The following is a 24,795-nucleotide window of genomic DNA, read 5'->3' on the forward strand; positions in this document are numbered from 1 at the left end:
CAAAATACGTATTCAATTCATCTGCTGTTTGACTTCCCTTATTAGCCATGGTGTCATCTTGCCTTCAGAATACTTCTTCCTCCTTGGGATGTACGAGGGGTGATTGATAAGTTTGTGGTCTAAGGTAGAAGGAGTCAATTTTAGAAAACCTAACACATTTATTTTCCCTACATGTACGCACTTAATTCAGTGGTCGTGGAGCATACGGATCTCTTCTTTGTAGAAGTCAGCATCTTGGACCTCCAGAAAGTGTCCACAGCAGGGGTGATTGATAAGTTGTGGCCTAAGGTAAAAGGACATGAGGTATTAACTTCTAACTTCCTGCATTTTCACTCAGAATTGAACTGCACGCGCATGTAACAAGAGCTGTATAACTCATCTCTGTCTACCTTAGGCCACAAACTTATTAATCACCCTTGCTGTGGACCACTTCTGGATGTCCAAGGTGCTGACTTCTACAAAGAAGAGATCTGTATGCTCCATGACCACTGAACTAAATGTGTACATGTAGGAAGGAATTATGTTGAAAAATAAATGTGCTAGGTTTTCTAAAATTGACTCCTTCTACCTTAGGCCATGAACTTATCAATCACCCTTGGTATATATAGTGTGCCTTTCGAACTACTTCCAGAAATTCCAGCCATTGCTGCTCCACTGTCATCCCTGCCAGTGTTCTTTTCCAATCAATTCTGGCCAACTCCTCTCTTTCATGCCTCTGATTTCCTTTACTCCACTGTAATACAGATACATTTGACTTCTCTAAATTTCAAGGTAAATTTGATAATATTATGATCAATTGCCACTAAAGGTTCTTTTACTTTTACTCTCTAATCAATTCCAGTTCATTGCAAAAAGCCTAGTTAAAAATATCTGATCCCCTAATAGGCACAAGCAAGAGCTTTTCTATAAAGCCATCTCATAGGTATTCTCGAAATTCTCGCTCTTGGAGTCCTGCGCCAACCTGATTTTCCAGATCCACCTGTATAGTGAAATCTTCCATGACTATTGTAACTTTGCCCTTTTGGCATAAATTTTCTGTCTCCCATTGTTACTTGTAGACCACATCCTTACTACTGTTTGGGGGCCTGTATGAAACGAGTCAAAATGGCAAAGTTGAATCTTGCATGACCATTCCGATTGTGCGATTCAAACCAGCCATCAAGAACACACTGAGGGAATGATTGAGACCATACAATTCCTTTTACTGGCTCCAGGTTACCTAGGAACCATTTGCTTATGATTCTATCCCTCCACAGATGGTGAACTTACCCATTTTCTTTTTGCTCCTTCGTTCTACTGTTAAGGAAGCACCCACCCTCCCCACTAGTGCCCTCATCTCCTTTGTTGCTGATGCCACATTTTCTAACACTGAAGGAAGTTATACTGAAGCTTAGTGCAATGGGACCTTTCTCACCATTTATTAATTCATGCGATATCTACATCATTAGAAACATCAACAATGTTTGTCCATCGTTCACTTCTAGAGGACTAGAATATAAAAGCAAGCGTATAAAGCTAAGGTTTTATAAGGCATTGGTCAGCTGCCATTTGGAGTATTGTGAGCAGTTTTGGGACACTTATCTTTTAGAAAAAAAGGGTATGCAGGCATCGGAGAGTGTCCAGAAGTAGATTGTGTGATTGATTCTGGAAATAAAGGGGTAAGCAGGTGAAGAGTGATGGCTCTGGGCCTGTATTCACTCAAGTTTAGAAAAATGGTGAGGGGAGGGGAGTGCATGGATGGATGATGTCTTTGAAACCTATTGAATATCGAAAAGCCTATGTAGAGTGGATGGGGAGGGTGTTTTCATTAGTGATAGAGTCTTGTACCAGAGGGCACAGCCTCAGAGTAGAAGGATATTCCTTTAGAACTGTGATGAGGAGGAATTTCTTTACCAAAAGGGTGGTGAATCTGTAGAATTCATTGCTGCAAATGCCATTGGAGGCCATGTCATTGGATATATTTAAAGTGGAGGTTGATAGATTCTTGATTAGTAAGAGTGTCAAAGGTTTTAGGGAGAAGGCAGGAGAATGGGGTTAAGATGGAAAATAACTCGGCCATGATCAGTTGATGGAGCAGACTTTGTGGGCTGAATATCCTAATTCTCCTCCTATGTCTTATGACCTAAATAGTTTTTTGAACTGAGAATATGGCTGTTAGCCTCATTGGTGGTTTGGAGGCATATTTGGCAAGGATGATCTTCTGTATAGAAAGGTATTTATAAACTAATTGTATTTTTAATGACAATGTAATGGTTTCATGGTTACTTTTAGCAGTCTTTATCAGAAAAAAATCTTTAATCGTTTTAAATTGACTCATTACCATAACTAGGTTCAACCTAATTTTTTGGGATTAAATTTTGCTTGTTGGAACAATGAGTTAGCCACAACTTTTCCATATACGTGCATTTAGTGGCCACTTTGAGGTACACCTGTGCACCAGCTCGTTAATGCTAATATCTGATCAGCCAATCATGTGGCAGCAACTCAATACATAAAAGCATGCAGACATGGTTAACAGGTTTAGTTGTTGTTCAAATCAAACATCAGAAAGGGGAAGAAATATGATCCCAGTGATTTTGACTGTGGAATGATTTTTAGTGTCAGTGGTGGTTTGAGTATCTCAGAAATTGCTGATCACCTGGGATTTTCACACACTAGTGCTCTCGGAGGATGGTGCAAAAACAAAAAAAGCATCCAGTGAGCGGCAGTTCTGTGGGTGGAAAAAATAATGCCTTGTTAATGAGAAGGGTCAAGGAGAATGGCCAGACTGGTTCAGATTGACAGGAAGGTGACAGTAACTCAAAGTGCTACAACAGTGATGTAACAGAAACAAGGCCCTGAAGGTACACTCAGCGGCCACTTTATCAGGTACAGGAGGTACCTTGGGTTTCAGCCTCCAGGCCAACCCTGGTTTCAAATTCCCTTTTTCTCCAATTTCGGACATTCATGACACTCTTGCACTTTTGCATTAAAAAATGCAAAATTAACGTTTGTTTCTCATCTGCAAGGAAAAAATATGCAATCACACTTTGTAATTTTCACTGAATAGACTCTGTTGAAAGGGGACCTTCAGACTAATTGTTCAACCTTGTATCATAGGGCGCCAGACTACCACAATCACAACATGATAGCACATTTGAGCTACACAGGGGTGTTTCTATAAGAATTAAAAATGTGCTCCTAAGTAACGGAAACGTGTGCAGAGAAAGCAACTGGACTGAAAAGGTGATACAGTCACCAGGTATGATATTTTGTTTGTTTATTTATTTAGAGATACAGCATGGCAGCAGGCTCCTCTGATCCAATAAGCCCATGCCACTCAATTGCAAATGCGACCTATTAACCCATAAATCACTTCTGGAATGTGGGAGGAATCCGGAGCACGTGGAGCAAACCATGATACAATCTCCTTACAGGAAGCAGCGGAACTGAAGGTGTAGCTGGCTCTGTGATACTGCTATGCTAGCAGCTATGCTACTGTGCCACCCACGTTATATATATTTATGTATCTGTCTGCAGACCGAAGTAAAAAGACACATGTTCTGTTTGCATATTTATACAGTAAATAGATGAGCAAACAGGAAACAAACTTTGAACTTGTGCATTGAGTTGCTCTCAGGTTCACCGGCAATGGTGGTGAGGTCTGGATACCTTGCAAAGCAGAATGCAGGCCATTAACTCTTGGAATGCCAAGCTGCACTATCTCATTGCACAGCTGTTATTGCGACCAGGCATAAGAGAGAAGTTCCATATGTGAACAGTACAGCCTCAGTGCCAACATCTGCAAATCATCTTCTGTGTGTTGGAGACATGAAGAAAATTGGGGGCGGCATAGTAACAGAGTGGTTAGCACAACGCTTTACAGCATAGACAATCCCTCCCACCCCACCACTGTCTAAGGACAGACTCTCCATGACTGGGTCGGTTTCTGGCCCTTCCGACCCCACTGTCCAAAGATACACATCGTATTCATTGTCAATTGTCCTGCGAAAAGGCTAGGATTAAATCGAGGGATTGCTGGGTGGTGTGACTCAAAGGACTAAAGTTTGGACTGGATTTTCACATGTGAGGACATGCTTTTTCTCCATAATAACTTCAATAAAAAGAGGCAACACGAGTGAATCTGCAGATGCTGGAAATAAATAAAAAAACACAAAATGCTGGCAGAAGTCAGCAGGCAAGACAGCATCTATGGGAGGAGGTAGTGACAACGTTGAAGGGTTTCGGCCCGAAATGTCGTCACTACCTCCTCCCATAGATGTTGTCTGGCCTTCTGAGGTCTGCCAGCATTGTGTGTTTTTTATTCAATAAAAAGTGCATGGTTTAAAACTATATTTACATCAACAATGAATAATGCTTAATCAATCTGCTGCTTATACTATTGATACAGGCAATCCAGAAACATTAGCAGCCTACTTTTCATGTGTTTTGTATAATCACTCACGCATGAATTGTACATGGCGCCCTGGCAGCAAACTCCCGATCGGCTCACAATACAGAATGTATTACAAGTAAGTGTGTAATATCAGTACACAGTAATTTAGCATACTCCAAAATCTTATGTTGAATTCTTTATGTTAATATTCAATCCTTTCCCCTTAAGATATTTTGGCAACACCAAGGAATGTGCTCACTACTTTACAGACTTGCAGGGGAGACAAGGCTGCCATATTGATGAACTACCCATTCCCAATGATGACCCAGATGAGCATGTGCTAATATGTGTCAACGGGTCGAATAATTCTCCATCAATTTCGCCGTATTACGTGAAGCTTGATACACAACTGTTTGGTATGAGAGAAAGCCTTTTTTCCTAATGAAACATCCATCTTTGAGTTGCTGATTGTAAAATATGTGGAAGTGATTAGAAATTCCTTTTTGTGTTGTTGATTCTCAGAGAAGTACAATCCACCGTGCAATGTTAAGATTTTTCCAAATCTGACTGTTGTGTGGGACAAGCCTCCAGGCTATTCTATCGCTGATCATTGCTTTGAATATCAATTGCAACTCACGGAATTGGCTGGGAATAATATTGAGGTAAGGTAAATGTAAGCACAAATCAGGAGCAGGAGTAGGCCATTCAGAGCCTCAGGTCTTCTCCAATATTGAATAAAGTCATGGATGATCTGACTGCAGCCTCAGCTCCACCTTCTTTAGCCAGAGGGCGATAAATCTGTGGAATTGCCATGGATGGCAGAGGGGGTCAAGTCATTGAATATATTTAAAGCAGAGGTTGATATGTTATTGATTAGTAAGGGCATAAAAGATTATGGGGAGAAGGTAGGAAAATGGTGATGAGTCAGCCTTGATTTAAAAGGGATGATAAATCAGCCATGATCAAATGGCAGAGCAGACTCAATGAGCTGAATGGTCTGATTCTGCTCCTGTGTTTTTTGGTCTTGTGGTCTTCCCAACTATCCACAATACCACTTCAGCCTTTCATTATGAAGTGTCTATCTACCTTATTGAAAACAAATGTATTTCGCAATTAGGAATATGAAACATTAAATTAAAAGACAGAAAAACACGAGCTTGCAAACTCAAAAGGATACTTGGCTCTGTTCTTGATTGTCCACCTTAGTTTCAATCTTAAACAGTGATTAGTAGAGAACTGAGGTTTGCAGTAGGACCTGTAAATGCAGATCCAAAGATCCTCAAAAGTGGCAACACATGTATATACGGTCATAAAGAGAGCTTCCGGCACATTGCCCTTCATAAATCAAGGCATTGAGTTCAAAAGTTGAGATGTTGTACAACTTCAACATAAGATGTTGATGAGGCTGAATTTGGAGTAATGTGTGCAGGTTGGTGGTCTACCCATAGGAAAATATCAATAAGATTAAAAGAGTGCAGAGAAAAAATTATAAGGAAAGGTTGCATAAGTTAGAAATTTATTCGCTGTAGCATAGGGAACGGAGAGAGCTCTTAGAGGAACACAGAATTATGAGGTCTATAGATAGGGTGAATGTATGCAGGCAACTGAGGTTGGGTGAGACTGGAACTAAAAGTAAAAGTCATAATATTATGGAAGTAGAGCTATAAGAGGAGGTTGGATAGGGACATGGTTGAGAAGATGTGGTCTAGGTGCATGTAGACAGGTCTAGGTATGCGAAAGAACCTATTTCTGTACTGTAGTTTTCTATGAATCTATAGTACCAAATTTTTATGTTCCAGACAATCTAGAGCTTGGAGGTAAATAAACCATCCATTAGGCACGATTGGTCAACACTGATCTCTCCATCCATTTCCAAGGCTCCTCTCTCCTTATTTCATTCCACTCTCAATATGTCAGCAAAGTATCCTTTTATACATTTGCCAAAAGCAAAGGTTCATCAGAAAAAATGAATAGCAGTCAAGAATATGGCCTATGGTTCTGCCACACAAGATCTAGTAATCTTCTGCTGATTAGACCTTAGTTAGCATAGACTAGTTGGGCTGAATGGACTTTATTTTTGTTCTATTGCTCTATGACTCTGTGATTCAAGTAAGTATACCTTGTTCACAAATTATCCTCCCAGCTCTAAATTCCCTCAAAAGGATAAATAAAAACAATTTCAGCATCTACCCCTTCGAGGCTTCCAAAATGCTTGTATCAATAAGATTGCCTCTTATCCTAAATTCCAGAAAATATTGAATCATTTTACATTAACTTTCCTTAAAAAACAAAAATCCTCTTCTTTAAGAACTGTTTAGTAGAGTTTCTTTGATGTGCTTTTCTCAAATAGAGAGGACAAAAAGGTAATGCTTAATGATGCTCTGTATAGTCATAGCAGAAGCTTTCTCCTTTAACACACCATCCATGTTCAATTGAGGGTGACATTCTGTTTATTTTTTCCTAAATACTTTCTATTATGGCATGTTAGCTATTGTTTCTTCTACACCCAGACCACCAACATATAAAAAGACTCTTTCCATTCCAGTAGGGTCTTGGCCCAAAACGTCAACTATCTATTCATTTCCACAGGTGCTGTCTTACCTGCTGAGTTCTTTCAGCATTTTATATGTGTTGCTTTGGAATTTCAGCATCTGCAGACTTTCTGATGTTCAGGATAAGTCTGTTTTCTGTATTCATTCTATAACAGTGGATAACCTCACACTCAAGTCCACCTACTAGTTTCTGCCCTGCCTCAGTCTGACCACCTGGTCCTCCAGGCTCCCCTGATTATTAGTTGATTATTTCAGCTGTATCTTGTTTTAGTTATCAGTGCACTTATGCTTTTTGTTTGTCTATTTAAGTTCCCTCTGTTTTGTCTGTCTTTGCTCACTCTTGAGTTTACCTCCCTGTGTGTACTGTTTCTCAAGTCCTAGCCTGTTATAATGGGCTGGGTTGATCAGACCCAACATTTTGAATGTCTGGGAGATGAGGTAATAAGCATACACGTACAACCATGTAACTCAAGCTTTCTTTATCATAAAATAGAAAGCACAAATAAATACACACAATACTACAAAGCAAGTCATAAAGATTTCATGGCTCATGATTCTTAATTGCCACTTAGCTGTTGCTGTTGTCGGGGGAACTCTGAATTCTGACTCACTAGTGAATTCACCCTGGGTCCTCAATGTTGATCACGATTTCTGGTCTAAGTGAAGTCCAAAGAACTGAGCAAAAGGTACCCCAATTAATATGAGTTCCACAAGTTAGAGGGACTTGATCTTTTGTTCTCATACCATTAACTCAAACAACTCATGTGTTCATTAACAGTGTTCAGCATACCTTTATAAATCAATTAGACACGTTAATGTTCACTCCTTATAAATTAATCCACTAATGTTTTTGAACTTAACATTCTTTTAGTTACAAAAGAACATTAATATTACAAAGAAGTGACAAGCTTGAATTCAAAAAGACTTCATCAAGCCAATTTGACACACACTCACAGAATCCATCAACCTAGCTCTCAAAGTGACCAACAGACATTTAGTCACTAATAGACATCTTGATGTTAATGGCACTTGAGACTCTGAAGGAATCCAGCCGCTGTCAACAAACATTAGACATTAACAGACCTACTGTGTTACTTTGTACAGACATGACCCATGCTGTGAGTTCACAATGAGTTAAACTGTCATTTTGAACTGTTCAGGCATTTATCTAATATTTAAGAAAAATAATACAACAGACTTGTGATCTCTACAAACCAATCACCACGTGAAGATTCTTCCTTCAATTCCATGCTTATTTATGGTCTCCTCTGTAGCTGGATCCACTTGGTTGAAATTTCTCCTGATAGTCCGCTGGTTAAAGATACAGAACTTCACCATAACAACCCCAGATCAAATCCAGCCTGGCAACCACTCCTATTGCAAGGTTTAAATGCTCATCTATGCTGTCTGACTCAACTACACATTCACATGTTGGAACATTTTGGTAGGGACATCATATCTCGCATGTATCTTGAGTACTCTAAATCATGCAAATAATTGTTGTTTCTTTTTTTTCCTTTCAGTCGTTCTATGTGCAAGCTGTTACTAAATATATTCTAAATATCAACTTATCAAAACGTTACTCAGTGAAAGTGCGAACAAAGATGAAGTTGTGCAAGGAGACCAAGTATTGGAGTGAATGGAGCGATGAAGTATTTATTGGTAAGACTTCTGAGTGTTGTCTTCAGCTACTGCCAGTCATGATTTCCAATTCAGAATCAGGTTTATCATCACTTTTATATGTCATGATATGTGTTGCTTTGCAGCAGTACTAAATAATATATGAAATATACCAAAAGTAAAACATGTACAATTTAAAAAAAACAAAATGAAGAAGTGATCTTCCTTCACTTCTTCATTCAGTAACAATCATTTGATGATGCTGAATTCTCACCCATAAAGCCGAAGAGTTTGTGGACTGATCGTTAATGATTCATGTTTCAAATAGCTAGTAAAACGAACTGAAAAAGGAGTTTGCCCATGTATGAGGAGCATTATTGTTCTGGTTAGAAAGCAAAGGTTGCAGACTGAGTCCTTCTATGTTTTGGTTTCATCAGATTGCACCATTTCATTGGGGAGCAGTAACTGTGATACAGGATAAGAGACCAATTCTATATGTGAACAGTATAGTCTCAGTGACAACATCTGGAAATCGTCCTTTGTGTGTGTTGGAAACATGAAGAAAATCAGGATGGCGTGGTAGAGTAGTGGTTAGCACAATGCTTAACGATACAGACAATCCAGGTTCAATTCCCGATGCTGTCTGTAAGGACTTTGTACCTTCTCCCTGTGACCACATGGGATTCCTCCAGGTGCTCCGGTTCCATCCCACAGACTAAAGCTGTACCTGTTGGTAGGTTAATTGGTCTTTGTAAATTATCCTGTGGTTAGTCTAGGGTTAAATCAGGGTTCTCAAAGAACCGAAAGGGCCTATTCCATTCTGTATCTCAATAAATAAAGGTAAAGCTACAGATTCAACTGTCTGGCAGAAGTTTGGAAAGGGGAGATAATACCATCATGACAAAACAGAGAACCGTTCAGCTTATTCTTCTGGGCCATTCTATGAATGAACCGTTCATTTGGTCGTACACCTCCATCAGCAGTTTTTAATTTTAACTGACATCGGTGAGACATGTTCGTAGATCACTAGCAAAATGGGTACAAGGATATTGCTGGGACTTGAGAACCTGAGTTATAGGGAAAGGTTGAACAGGTTTGGACTTTATTTTCTAGAGGGTAGGAGAATGAAAGAATATCTTCTAGTTAGAAGGGAGTGGTTTTGGTGATAGGCAGATGGGTGAAGGGAGAGTGGGACTAGCATCAGAAGCTGGAAGCTGATAGGTGGAAATGACAATGGCCTGAAGATGTTGGACAGAAGAGGAAATGGAGCTTTGAATTAAGGAACGGAGGGGAGTAGATTGGGGTGGGAACCATTGGGGGGAGTGTGTGGGTGATGACCTAAGTATTGGCTAACAGTTTTGAAGGAAGTTGAAAAGCAAGAGAAAGTCTTTTTAAAAAACAGATTAGTTTATTTCAGAATAGAACCAGAATGACATGTCACGTGGACATCAAACCATACAGTGAATTTACCATTTGCATCAAATCAAATCAGTGCGGACTCAACTGAGCAGCCCACAAGTGCCAGCATGCTATCGTTGCATGCACACAACTCACTAACCCTAACCATATGTCTTTGGAATGTGGAGGAAACTGGAGCACCCTGAGGAAACCCACACAGTCATGGGGAGAGCATACAAACTCCTTGCAGATAGTGATGGGAATCAATCCTGATCTTATAGCCAGTGCTGTAAAGTGATCACTGTGCTACCATGCCACACCTAGGTTTTGGTATTCAGAAAAGAGAATCAAGTAATGATAACAGAATGAACCTCAAAGTAGTACATGGTGATATATACAGTGCATACTTGGACAATAAATTTACTTGAACTTTGAACTTAAGCCCAGTTGGCTTTTATGTGCCAAGTAATGAGGTCCAGTTGCAGTATGCATCCCTCTTCCTGAATCCACAATCAATTAAGCCCACATGAAACTTCTCTCTCGAAATTTGTCTCTAAGACTCGCTGTGTTCCAAAAGAAATCAAACAGGGCCATGCTTGGTTTAGATATTCATTGTCCAAATGAACAAAAATTGGACTGTTGTCGCAATGGACTTAGAACAACTTTGAGATCTACAAAAGCATTTTAACCAATTTGGCATATTTTGTAAAAATTCTTGAATATTCACTGCTCATGATATTGGACTTTTTGTTACTTATTAAACCATTGGATTGGCTGAGAGTAATGCAATTGAGTCTTTTATTTGAGAATTCTCTGCAAGAGTGATGTTAGCATTGTACTTGGCTCTTCTTTGTAGCAACTTTTTCTGAACTTTCATTTGTACATGGGTTGCTTGTCCGTCTTTGTGTGTAGTTTTTCCATTTGATTCTATCATGTTTCTTTTCATCCACTGTGAACATCTGCAAGAAAATGAATCTCAGGGTAGTATTTGGTGACATTTATGTCCTTTGATAATAAATTTACTTTGAACTTAGACAAGAAAGTTTCTTCATGACTTCAAACAATTTGTTTGTTTGCAGAACCCAAGAAGTTATTTAATGGATGGGTCGTGACAACTGTATTGATCATGATTGCTGCAATGATGATACTGCTTCTGAGCTTAATTTTCAGAAGGTAATTTCGTAACCAAAATATTTATTGCAAGTACTTCCTGGTGTATGCACCCTTGTCTATCCTGACAAATTCTCACTGTGATTCCTTTCCTGAGATTCTGGCACAAATTCAGTACAAAGCTGGCAAGATACAATCTGCACCCAAGAATCATCTTGCCAATCTTCCTTCAAAATTGTGCCAACAGATACAAACTTAGTGGCCACTTTATGAGGTACAGGAGGTGGGTAATAAAGTGCCCTTTGAGAGTATTTTCATGATTTTAGAGACATTCATGCCTTATTAGGACCTGCACACAAGGCAGGTCCCAATATAGGAACGTGGGATAGGTGTAGAGTGGCTCAAAAATCAGCATGAACTTGATGGACTGAAGGGACTTTCTGTGCTGTACATTGAGAAAGGATTACCAGCCCTCCAAGTTCAACAGGAAAACTCAAAGAATTAGGTGAACCTTCAAAATTGGCAAAATAAACTTATAAAATCTTTTAGCCTCTAAATGACTTGTATGGCCTCACTTATTCTTTGGGCTTGGGAGGTTATTGAGAGAAAATAGTTTTTGAGGAATGCCGGACCCCAAAGGCAATTACTAACAGATTAAACTTTCACCATTACTTAAAATTCCAGGATACTGAAATCACCAAGTCTTTTAAAATTGTAGCTCCCTGAAACCTTCTGGGATTAAGAAGCAATTTAAATATTGTAAACACTACCAAAGACATGAAGTGCCCTACCTAGTAACAGATTGTTTAATATCCTCATGGATTGGACCTGAAAAATGACCTGACAGGAATTGGGGAATTCAGTTTTGTGTTGTTTAAGCAGCAAACTACATTGCAATCAGATAAATTAATTGAATTATGTCATTTTAAAAAAATCCACATTCCTTATCTGCTCTCAATATTGTTGACTCCAAACCCCCTCTTTGTTAAACAGCAGTCTTTATAGTGAAGTTTACATCCAATGAATCATATTTAAAGTTTTAAAAAAGAATCAAATTCTTGCTCCTTGCTTCTGTTGTCCAGACCTAATTTGGTCTCATCTATTCACTTTTGCTAATTTTCTCCCATAACCTTGTATTCAGAAGGTATAGAACCCTCGTGGGGTAGAATTTCTGGCTGATTGTCTTTCTCTAATCCTTTGAAACAATGGCTATGAACTGGCCTTAGGACTCAGGGACACAAGAGATTCTGCAGATGCTGGAGCAACTCATGAGATGAAGGGTCTCAGCCCAAAACATTGCCTCTTTATGCCTTTTCATAGATGTTGCCTGGTCTGCTGCGTTTCTCCAGCATTTTGTCTGTATTTCATAGGCCTCAGCATCTTCCTACACCACAAGATATCATGTTCTTCACCTGGACTATGGCAGAAAGGATTACTGCAAGACAATTAAGAGTGATTGTCTGGTTGGTAATTGTGTCTTAACTCTGGAGAACTGAGATCAATAATGGTGGCAATGTGGGAAAGTGTGAGCCAGACTCTCCTCACTCTGAAAGTAATTGTCGCTGCCCAGAAGAATGCAGTAGAAAAAAATACTGAATCATATGCAAGTTATATATTCATGGAAAAGTGTATAAATTAATGTGTGTGTATATATATATATATATATATATAGCTTTACTTGAATATGCAATTCTCAAAAAAGGGTGATCTTGACTTTACAAGATAGTATTACAAGTATATGTTGGCAAGTATATCTGTCCTCTAGGCCAAAAAAGAAACAGAAGGAGGAAAATTTCTGTTGGGCTGCCAATTAACTACTACACCATCTTGCAAATGCAAGGTCTTCTATCTAGTGGTAGAAACAGATATATTAGGGACATTTAAGGAATGCTGAGATCGGTACATAAATGATTTAAAAAAATTGAAGACTACGTGGAAGGGAAGGATTAGATTGATCTTCGAAAAGGTTGGGAGTTCGGCACAACATTGTGGGCCAAAGGGCCTGTACTGTGCTGTAATGTTCTTTGTTATATCTCACTTTGTATGTACTATTTTACAAAAGTAGTTTAAAATGTTGAGCAACAAACAAGATGCTAGACGAACAGGCTGTATCTCCAGAGTGAAATAGATAGTCAATGTTTTAGGTTGAGACTCTTTGTCTGGACTGAACAATAGAGGAGAGATAGCCAGTATAATAGGGTGAGAGGAGAGAATGAGGGAAGATCTGGTGGTAATAGATGGATCCAGGTGAAGAGGGGTGATAGACAGGTGGAGGAGGGGAAATTAGAAATGGAGCTGGGCAGAGTGATAAACTCTGCACCTCGTTTGTTGCTCCAGCATAAGCTGTCTTTTCTGCCTTCAACTGAAAATGTTATATATCTACAATTGCTTAGGTACAAAGACTTTATATTCAGACGAGTTCCTGATCCTCAGAAGAATTTCAAAGAATTGTTTGAGGAATACAATGGTGATTTTCAGGTTGGTGGACATTAATAAAATGCTTTCTTTTTCTCTTACTGTTAAGGGCATGTTACAGCCATATAACACATTGGTATGACAACAATTGGTGTATTGGATAACCCTGCTGACAGGATGGATGAAATTGTACTGGAGAGGGTCCAGAGGATGTTCATGAGAATGACCCCAGGAATGAAAGTGTTAATGTATGAGGAATGTTTGATGGTTCTGGGCTTGTATTCATTTAGAAGAATGGGGGGGGGGCGGGTAATCTTTTTGAAACCTACCAAATATTGAAAGGCTTAGTTACAGTGGACGCAGAGAAGCTGTTTCCTATATTGAGTGAGTCTAAAACCAGAGGGCACATCTTAAGAAAATTCAAGGACATCCCTTTAGTACAGAGAGGAGGAGGAGTTTCTATAGCTTGAGGATGGAGAATCTGCGGAATTCCTTCTGCAGACGTCTGTGGATCCCAAATCATTGGTGTTATATATTCAATATTTCAGTAGTATTTGTGTAATATTGTAAATATATTGTTTAAAGATTCTTGTTTGTTTAAATAATTAATTGCAGGTTTTATATATTAAAATAAGTGAATTGCATACATTATGATGAGAGCACGTGTGCAGCTTGCTTAAAGTAAACACTAAGTTAGACTCACATTTCAGACTCTTGTCTTTTCCTTTTAATTAGTTTGATGTTTTGTAGTTACTAAACATAACAATTGAGTATATTTAAAGTGAAAGTCAATAGGTTCTTGATTATTAAAGGTGTCAAACGTTACGTGAAGAGGATAGAAGAATAGGGCCGAGAGGGATGGAAGGGCAGAGCAGACTCAATGCACAGAATGGCCTAATTATGCTTTGATTTCTTATGGTCTTTAAAAGAAATTTACTAGAATGTTACCAGGGCTGATGGGTTAGTTATAAGAGGAGGTTGGACAGGGTATGACTTTTTTCCTTGGACCATAGGAGACTGAGTGGTGATCTCATAGATGTATATAAAATCACGAGAGGTATACAGTACTCTCTCAAATTCTTATGCACATACAGTGCCTATAAAAAGTATTCACCCCACCTGGAAATTTTCAAGATTTACAACTTTGAATCACAATGGATTAAATTTGACTTTTTTGGTGCCGATCAACAGAAGACTCCTTTGTGTCATAATGGAAACAAATTTCTCCAAATTGGTCTAAATGTTTACAATTATTTTTTTAAAAAAGTGATTGCATAGTTACTCATCCTTTCAAGTCCATACAGATGTCCTCCCCCCTTTACAAAGATAGTGTGCCTATGAAACCTTTCTTAAGCTGAAATGGTGTAAAGCAAAGAATCATTAATTTATATGGGAAAAATTTTCCTAAAAGCAAAAATCCTCTTTGTAATGTCAAAACAGTTTAATAATGCAGGTCTTTTGTAAAAGTGAAGTGGCGTAAAGCAAATATTTGTAAAATGGGGGACACCTGTATTTAATAGATGTACCTTTGGCAGCAATTTGTAGCCTTAAATCTGCGTGGAAAGATCTCTATCAGCTTTGTACATCTGAACACTGCAATTATTTCTCATTCTTCTTCACAAAATTTCTCAAGCTCTGTCAGATCACTTTGGGATCGTGAATGATCAGCTCTTTTCAACTCCAGCCATAAATTCTCAGTTGGATTGAGGTCTAGACTCTGCCACTTCAGGACATTAATTTTGCTGTTTGTATCCAATTCGGTGTTGCTTAGAGTCATTGTCTTGCCGGAAAACTAAGTCACATTCCTCTGCTAAGTCACAGTTCTCTGATAGACTTCATTAGGTTTTAGTCTGATGGCCAAAAAACTCAATTTTGGTTTCATCAGACCACAGAACCTTTCCACATGCTTTCTGGCAAACTATACCCAAGATTTAAGGTGCTTGGAAGTAGGTATCGAGGAGATGTCAGGGGTAGGTTTTTTTTTACACAGAGAGCGGTGAGTGCGTGGAATGGGCTGCTGGCGACGGTGGTGGAGGCAGATGCAATAGGGTCTTTTAAGAGACTCCTGGATAGGTACATGGAGCTCAGAAAAATAGAGGGCTATGGGTAATCTGAGGTAATTTCTAAAGTAAGTACATGTTTGGCACAGCATTGTAGGCTGAAGGGCCTGCATTGTGCTGTAGGTTTTCTATGTTTCTATTTCATGTAAGTTTTTTTTTAACAGTGGCTTTCTCTTTGCCACTCTCCCATAAAGCTGTGACAGGTGAAGCATCTGGTCAACAGTTGCTGTATGCGCAGTCTCCTATCTCAGCTTCTGAAGCTTGTAACTCCTCCAGAGCTGTCATAGATCTCTTGGTGGCCTCCCTTGCATAATCAGTCAGTTTCTGAGGACAGCCTGCTCTAGTCAGATTTACATGTATGCCATATACTTTCCATTTCTTGATCATTGTTTTAACTGTACTCAAAGGGATATCAGTGACTTTGACATTTTCTTTTATCTACCCTTGGACTTGTGCTTTTCAATAACCTTTTCACTGAGTTGCTTGGAGTGTTCTTTTGTCTTCATGTGTAGTTTTTGCCAGCATCTGACTAACCAACAGTCGGACCTTCCAATCAATTGAAACACATTGGTGAACTCCCTTTAATTGATTGTGACTTTCAAAACCAATTGGCTACAGAAGTGACGACTTGGTGTGTCATATTAAAGGGGGTGAATATTTATGCAATCAATTATTTTGTGGTTTGTATTTGTAATTAATTTAGATCACTTTGTAGAGATCTGTTTTTACTTTGAGATAAAAGAGTTTTTCTATTGATTAGTGTCAAAAAAAAAAACAAATTAAATCCACTATGTTTGAATGTTGTAAAACAATAAAACATGAAAACTTTTGGGGGGGGGGAATACTTTTTATAGGCACTGTATATAGAGCCAGGGTGCCTAAGACTTTTGATTGGTAATGTTGTAATTGAATGTATTACTCTGTACTGCTGCTGCAAAAAGAAAACAAATTTCATGACATCTGAGTGATGAGAAACCTAATTCTGATATGGGTCTCTATTGCAGACTGAGAGTGGGAAGGGGGCAGGGTGAGGGGAATCATGGTTGGGGAAAAGGGGAAAGGAGAGGGGGAAAAGCAGGCAGCACCTGAGAGACATTCTGTAATGGACAATAAACCAATTGTTTGGAATCAAATGATCTTGCCTGCTGTGTTATGCCTGGGTCTGTCTGCACCCGCATCACCTCTTTCCCTGCACTCCTTCTCTGCCACTTGTCCCACACTCCTCCTGTGACACTCTACCCTTACAATTCCCAAAATCTTTTACTCCTGCTAGATTTACAAACTTGCTGTCTGCTCCAAGTTTACAAATACAGTGCTATGCAAAAGTCTTAGGCACCCTAGCTATTTATATATGCTTAAGATTTTTGCACAGTAGTGTAGCTAGGACGAATGCACACAGTCTTTTCCCCAGGGCTAGCAAATCAAGAACTAGAGGACAGTAGTTTGTGGGAAAAGATTTAATTGTAACCTGAGGGCTAATTTAAAAAAAACAGGGAGTGTTACTTATAAGGAATGAGCTTCCAGAGGAAGTGGTTGAGGCAGGTGCAAGAACATCTTCCAAAAGTCAGTTGGACAGATACATAGATTGGAAAGGTTTGGAAAGGTATTTGGAGAAACAAAGGCAAATGGGATTAGTTTGGTTCGGCATTTTAGTTAATATGGAACAGTTGGGCTAAAGGGTGTCTTTCTGTTCTGCATGACTCTGTGACTAAATGGCAACACAAGCATCTGATTTGTCTTCTCCTGGTGGCCTCCTTCATCTCATCCTTTCTGGAGCTGTCATTCCAACAACCCCTGTTGGAGTAATGTCACCAGAAGAACTACAGTGGTTGAAGTAGACAGCTCATTACTGCCTCCTCAAGGACAGTCAGGAGTTGACAATTAAATATCAGCCCCACCTCTGATGCCCTTGTTAATTAAATAATTAAATGAATGGTGTATTTTTGAGTGCCAAACTCCCTGGCAGCTAGAATAAACTGAAGAATATACTAATACATTTTTTCCTTGCTCAACAGAAATGGATTGGCTGTCAGATACCAGCTTCTAAATATGAAGAATGTGCAACAGTTGTCATTGAAGAACGCACAAGACCTGAATCACAAGTTAAGAAATATTCTTCCATCACAAAAGACCTCTTCACAGCTGAAGATTATCGTCATTCCACGGGTAAAGCTGTGGGCCAGATTTCTTAATTACCAACTTCTCTTGCTTAATATAACCCTGAAACAGGGTTTTAACCAGAAGTCTCAAAAATTCCTTTCTCCCTACATATGCTACTTGACCACTGAGTTCCTTCAGCAGATTATTTATTTCCTCGTCAATATCATCTTTATTTATTTGTACCATGTACATTGAAGCATACAGTGAAATGCATCATTTGCATTACATCAAATCAGCAAATATTGTACTGGGCTTTAAGCAGCAACAGAGAAAATATAGAATGCCCATGACTCACTAACCCTAATCCATGTGTCTTTGGAATGTGGGAGGAAACGTGGAACAACTGGGGGAAGCCCACATCGTCACAGGGAGAATATACAAACTCTTTAAAGACAGTGGCAGGATTTGAACACCTATCAGTGATTGCTTGTGATATAACATGATTCACTGATGGCAACGTTACCATGCCAATTGTCATTGTCAGTAAATATTCCTCATGACCAAGATTGCCGAGCTGAAACATTAACGTGGATTGCTGAGTAATTTCAGTGTTACTGATTTTATTACAAATGATTCAATTTAGGTCTCTGAGAGCAATAAAAGTAAACAGAGAAGTTATTTCAAATTTCATCATCTGTATTTGTCGAAACTGAGCCTCCTCATTCCTTTAGATAAGACTTTTCTGCTTGCTCCCTTTTGTTGATATACCCACAGATGGATAATGACTGATCAACAATGTATCATACCAAATAATATTTTGTTCTATATACAGAGCATGCATTGCTTCATGACTGTGAAAATAGATAGGGAATTATTGAAAAAAAATAATAAGCGTATAGTTCTAACTATTTTTAAATCTTTACTGAGAGTTTTATGTTTTTATATGGTATGAAATGTAAGATTTTATTGAAGGAAAATAATTCAGTTGGTCTAGCATTTCTTGCGAGAAACTATTGGGGTTCATAGCTGGAGGTAAGCATACTGTAAGATTTCAACTGCTCAGGGAGTGTTAGCATGGATTTCTGAAGAGAAGGTCACGCCCATGAACCCAAATAGGCTTTTTGACATGGGATTCTGTGGATATTACATAGACTGCTTCAATTCCCTCACAAGAGATCAATAAGTCATGCAATTAAAAGCAAATCATTTGCCTGGTTAGGGGATTAGCTCAGCAGGGGGGAAAATGGGTGATTTAATTGAAATCCACACTTACCAGTTGTGACCAGTGGTATTCCATGCTGATTTGTGCAGGAACCTCAATTAATCGCTTTTTTATTATCAGCTTATCAACAGGCTAGGCAGACACATATACAATGTTGCTTTAACATAAATGTTGTCTTCAAGAATTATTGGACTGTGGCATGATTCCAGAGGACTGGAAAATTGCAAATATTACTCCATTCTTGAAGAAAGATGCAAATTTATAGACCAGTTATCCTGACCTCAGTGGTTGGGAAGATGTTGGAGTCAATTGATTTAGATGGGGTTATGGAGCACGTGGTGACACAAGACAAAATAGGACAAAGTCAGCATGGTTTTCCTTAAGGGAAAATCTTGCCTGACGACCCTGTTGGAATTCTTTGAGGAGATTATAAGTAGGATAGATAACAAGGATGCAATGGATGTTGTATACTTGGATTTCCAGAAGGCATTTGACAAGGTGCCACATGTGAGACTGGTTACCAAGTTACAGGGAAGTTACTAGCATGGTTAGAACATTAGTAGGAGGCAGCGAGAGAGAATAAAAGGTTCCTTTTCTGATTGGCTGCCAGTGACTAGTGGTGTTCCATGGGGGTCAGTGTTGGGTGTGCTTCTTTTTAAGCTATATATCAATGATTTAGATGATGGAATAGATAGCTTTGTTGCCAAACCAGGGATCTGTTAATTTTAATGAGACGATCAAATATCAATTTGAATGAAGTCTTCAATTTGGTAAGCAGAAAGAGAGAAAAATATTTCCAGTGGTTGGGGAATGAAGTGAATGGGTTACCCTTTTAAAAATAAGAGAGCTTTCAGAGATAACAATAGGAAGCAGCTGGACACAATAGGGAGGTGGAATTGTCTACCACAAATAGCTTGATATTGAATTTTAATTCTGAGATTAATAAATTTGTTGACCTAAGGTATCCAGCACAAAATGCTGGAGAAACTCAGCTGGTCAGGCTGAGAGGAATACACAGTTGACGTTTCGGTCCAAGACCCTTCATCGGGTCTCTTTTTCCTCCCTTTCCATAGATGCTGGCTGACCTGCTGAGTTCCTCCAGCATTTTGTGTGTGTTGCTCTGGATTTTCAGCACCTTCAGAATCTCTGCACTCAGAAGTATTTACCACTCTGGATAGAGTCACTGATGAGCCTGCATCTCTTAATTGGCAGGACAGATTTTTAGAGCTAAAAGTCTTCTCCCGCTACTATAAGTTATTATACAATGAATTATTGTCCAGTAATTTGTTGATTACATCACCAGTTTGATCACCAATCAGAGAATGGTAGGGACAGAATTGACCAATGGGTGAATCACATCTATATCATGTGTACCTTATAATCATAAACAGAAACAGTATGGTGCACTGAATTGGGGTGGGGTCACTGGTATAAATCATGTTTACTAGATGAAACAACTCCCTGCTACTTCCATTTCAGTAGGTCATGAATGAGTTCAATTTGAAAGCATGAAGACATATTTCTTTTCATATTTGTGCATATGACATCATTTGATACCAATGCACTTTGACCTTACCACATAAAAGCTCTATATTAATCCGTACTCAAGTTTATTATTGGCTTTTCATTTCAGAAAGAGAGTTTACTTGTCAAAAATGATAATATGTATCCTTAATAAAATGGACTTAAATTGTCTTATATTATCTGTAATTTTCTAATAGCTATATTTGATATGAAGTGAGCTGTTAAATTTACTAGACACAGTGTTTAATTTTTTTTCTACAATGTTGCAATTACTTTTAAGGAAAATTGTACCATCATAGCTTTCTTGGACATTGCACTTGATTTTTTTTTTCCTATGGTAACATACTCATTAAGATAGTAGACTAGCCAGTTAGCCTATCATGTGGCAGCAACTCAATGCATTAAAGCATGAGTCTCGGCACCAGCAAAGGACCGCAGGTAGGCAATGGGGAGTTTTCCACTGCATTAAAAATTATTGTCACTTTTGCTTTCTTTTTTTTTTCATTAAATGGCTTTTGGAATCTGCAATTGAAGATGTATAAAAGCAGTGCAAATCTATGGATGATTTGGGAAGAAGAAATTCTCAGTAATTTCTGAAAATGTCATAATGCATTAAATAAATGTTTTCTCAAAAGCTGAGAGAGTGTGCATGTATTTTTTGTTAAATAATTGAGGCAAATAATTATGGCCCAAATTAGTGTGCTTTCATAGAGGATAAATGACATGAGGCTCATCAATGAGTTGCTTTTATTTCTACAAGAACACAAAATGAGAAATAGGCTGAGGAAGCCTGAAGAACCTTTCAGCCTATCCTGTTCTATCTAAAACAGGGGTCCCAACCTTAGGACCACAAACACCTCAGTTAATGGTAGGGGACCACTGCATAAAAATGGCTGGGAACCCCTTATCTAAAAAAGCTGTGGCTGGTCTGCCCTTGCCAGCTCCAACTTCATACCCAACCCATTTAACTCTTGATCCCTCAGCAGTGTAAAATTCTATTTCAACCTTGAACGGAAGAGTTAACATAAGAACATTTGGAGGTTCTGGGCCTGTTGTCACTGGAATTTAAAATAATGAAAAGGAATCTCACTGAAACCTATCATGCATTGAAAAACCTAAATATTGTAGATGTGGAGAGCATGTTTCCTATAATGGGAGAGCTGAGGAGCAGACGGCACAGCCTCAGAATAGAAGAATGACCCTTTAGAACAGAGATGAGAATGGACTTCTTTAGCCAGAGGGTGATGAATCTGTTGCTGCAGGCAGGTGTGAAGGCCAAATCATTGGGTATCCTTAAAGTGGAGGATGATAGATTCTTGATTAGTAAGGACATTAAAGGTTATGTAGAGAAGGTTTGAGAGGGAAAATTAATCAGCCATAAACGATTGGGTTGACTCAGTGGGTTGAATGGTCTAATTCTGCCCCTATAACTTTTACATTTAGTGACTCTACCTTCACAACTCTTCAGAGCAGAGACTGTCAAAGATTCTTATCTTTAAGGAAGGGAATTTTTCCTCATCTCCATCTTAAATTCCTAGCTTCCAACTCCCAAACTTAATGTGCATTTCATTAAAAGTTTCCCATCCTAGTATAATTTTTCTATGCCATCTCCCCAGGTTCTAGGGCAGCAATTTTCAAAGATTTGTAGGAAACAAGATTCTTTCAGTACAATTAAACACCAACTTGTACATCCCCAGCTTGTTACCTCTATCAAACCGAGAAGTGCAATCTTCATTATTTAATACCTGTTTAAGATAATGGACTGATCAACAAAGTGCTGGTCAGTGATGTATTGGCATCCCTACTGGACATCGAGGCGAGTGGTACCGAGTTTGAATCCGACCGGCTCCTTGCAAGCTTTCTATTCGTGCTGGATTGAGTGTCGAGCCAGCAACTCACAGACAAATGCTAAGGAAACGACAAAACATTGCTGCCTGATGTGCTACAAGACATGGAGACGTAAAACAACTGATCAACTGATTTTATTCGATGACTATCACTAGTCAGCTGGTTCCCAGTTCACCCTTACTTTGAAAAAAGGTTTCAGACCTGGAATGTTAAATGTTTATCCTTTCACAGATGCTCTCTGACCTGAGGAGATTTTCCAGCATTCCCTCTTTTCACTTTGTTCTCTAATGCTGCTAAAGACATTTATATTTGCGGATGGTAGATTGTCAATATCAACTGGAATGCTACTCAAACCTGGGCTGCTCTTCTGTCTAGTGATGCTGATCTTTAGGCAGCCACAAACTGGACAGAGAGAGAAAATGGTGCAGGACTGTTCAAGCAAAGCACCACACTGTCAACATGCTCTTGAGTCTGTAGATTGGTCCAACTAGTGGGATGCCTGTGGCTCTATCCTCCCCAATAAGCTTCTGAGGCTACATTTTTGCACAGATAGTCATTGAGCACTGCAGTGCAGAAACAGGCCCTTCAGCCCATCTAATCCAGGCTGAACCATTATTTTGCCTAGTCACAACAGAGCCCCACCATAGATCTCCCATCCATGTAATTATCCGAATTTCTCTGAAATGTTGAAATCACATTCCCACACTCTTACCACCCTCTGACTGAAGATGCTCCCCTCAGTTTCCCTTTAAATATTTCATCTTTCACCCTAACTCTATGACCTCTTGCTCTAATCTCACCAAGTCTCAGTGGAAAAACCTTTTTTCACTTACCCTATCTATACACCTCATAATTTTGTGCAGTATTCCCTCATTCTCTTACACGTCGGGGAATAAAGTCCTAAGCTATTCTACCTTCCCCTATAACACAGGTCTTCAAGTCCCAACAATATCTTTGTAAATTTTCTCTGCACTCTTTCAATCTTATTGATCTCTTCCTTGTAGGTAGGTGAACAATACTGCACATAATACTCCACATTAAGCCTCACCAATGTCTTATACAGCTTCACCGGTGGCTATATATGGTAAGATATAATACACTAGAGACACCAAAATGGGTATTCCAGATTTTCATGAGATTTTGCAGCAAAAAAGAAAATCTTCTGCAAAACCTATAAAAAACACTTCAGTTTCATTATTATATTCAAGAGATTCCACAAATTCTGGAAATCCACACACAAAATGCTAAAGGAACTCAAAAGGTCAGACAGCTTCTATGGAAAGGAATTAACAAGTCAGTGTTCCGAGCTGAGAACCTTTAACAGGACAGTTTCTATTCTGACTTTCAGGACTGCCCCAAAGTGGTTTGCAGTCATTAATGTGTGGTCACTACAATGATTTAGGAAATAAGAGGCCCCATTTGTACACTGCAAGAATCTGTAAATAGTTTGCAGTAAAATGTTGATAACTTATCTCGTTCCTCCCTGTGCCTCATTTGGTGCATTGGGCGGCAACCTTGCCACTTCTTTAGCATTTGCTTTTTTTTAACAAGGACGAGTTGCTGGCTTAACACTCAACCCCGTATGAATGTAAAGTGTGCAATTTGCTGGCTGGATTCCATCCCCAAAGAAGTGGTATGCCACTGGTACAGATAACTACTTGTTTGATGATCACAATAATTTAGCCTCTGGCATTCCAGCTTTCTCCCTTCCCTTTAAACATTGTTGTTGTTGAGTGTCGTCAAGTCATTGTCGACTCATGCTAAAATTATGAATAGTGTAGGGTTTTCGTGGCATGGTGCGGAAGTAGATTGCCAGGCCTTTCTCCTGTGCCGATACTGTTGCTGCCCAGGTTGGGACCCAGCTGGATTTGAATTCTGGACCATCTACCTCGAAGTCCAGTGCTGATTTCCATTTCCCAGGCTCCCATTAGACTCACTTATCTTTTCTGTGATTTTTAAAATTGTGTTCTTCATGCTTATCACGTGTTTTTTTTACTGTATCGTATCCGGAGTAACAATTGTTTTATTCTCCTTTACACTTACGTACTGAAGAATGACAATAAATGATTTTGAATCTTGAATCTTTCCTGCATCACTTAAAAAACCGGGGAGGGGGGGTGCAGAGTCATAATAATGTTGTACTTAGTACGATGCTATTACAGCTTGGGCTTTGCAGCTCCACCTTCAATTCTGTTGCCATCAGTGAGAAGTTTGTTTGTCCTCCCCGTGAACACGTGCATTTCCTCCAGGTGCTCTGGTTTCCTCCCATATTTCAAAGAAGTACTGATGAGTAGGTTAACTGATCATAGTGAATTGTCCTGTGATTAGGCTAGGGTCAACCAGAAGTATTGCTGAATGGTGTAGTCATTGGGCCAGAAGGCCTATTCTGCACTGTATTTTTAAATAAAAATAAAATTAAAAACTAACTGGGTCTCATTCCAGGTGCTCTTTTTTCATCTCACTGGACCCAGTTCTGGGTTCGCTGGAAAATGGATTACACTGCTGTGTAACAGCTAAAAAGTGCAATTGTGTTAACTTATTAATTAACTGACAAAGTGCATTGAATTATGG

General features: G+C 39.0%; 1 protein-coding gene across 1 annotated transcript in view; it reads left to right on the forward strand.

The window, feature by feature from the left end:
- The window catches only part of LOC132391077 (interleukin-13 receptor subunit alpha-2-like), an 80,623-nt gene extending 59,608 nt beyond the window's left edge, over nt 1-21,015 (forward strand). The window contains exons 5-12 of the mRNA XM_059963800.1: nt 3,100-3,241; nt 4,391-4,511; nt 4,604-4,791; nt 4,898-5,037; nt 8,451-8,589; nt 11,025-11,118; nt 13,449-13,533; nt 17,546-21,015. Of these exons, the coding sequence (XP_059819783.1) occupies nt 3,100-3,241; nt 4,391-4,511; nt 4,604-4,791; nt 4,898-5,037; nt 8,451-8,589; nt 11,025-11,118; nt 13,449-13,533; nt 17,546-17,722 (1,086 nt within the window). The 3' untranslated portion in view covers nt 17,723-21,015. The remainder of the gene's footprint in view (nt 1-3,099; nt 3,242-4,390; nt 4,512-4,603; nt 4,792-4,897; nt 5,038-8,450; nt 8,590-11,024; nt 11,119-13,448; nt 13,534-17,545) is intronic.
- Nucleotides 21,016-24,795: the final 3,780 nt, after the last annotated feature.

This window comes from Hypanus sabinus, chromosome 3 (genome assembly GCF_030144855.1).
Source record: "Hypanus sabinus isolate sHypSab1 chromosome 3, sHypSab1.hap1, whole genome shotgun sequence".
Classification (NCBI taxonomy): Eukaryota; Metazoa; Chordata; class Chondrichthyes; order Myliobatiformes; family Dasyatidae; genus Hypanus; species Hypanus sabinus.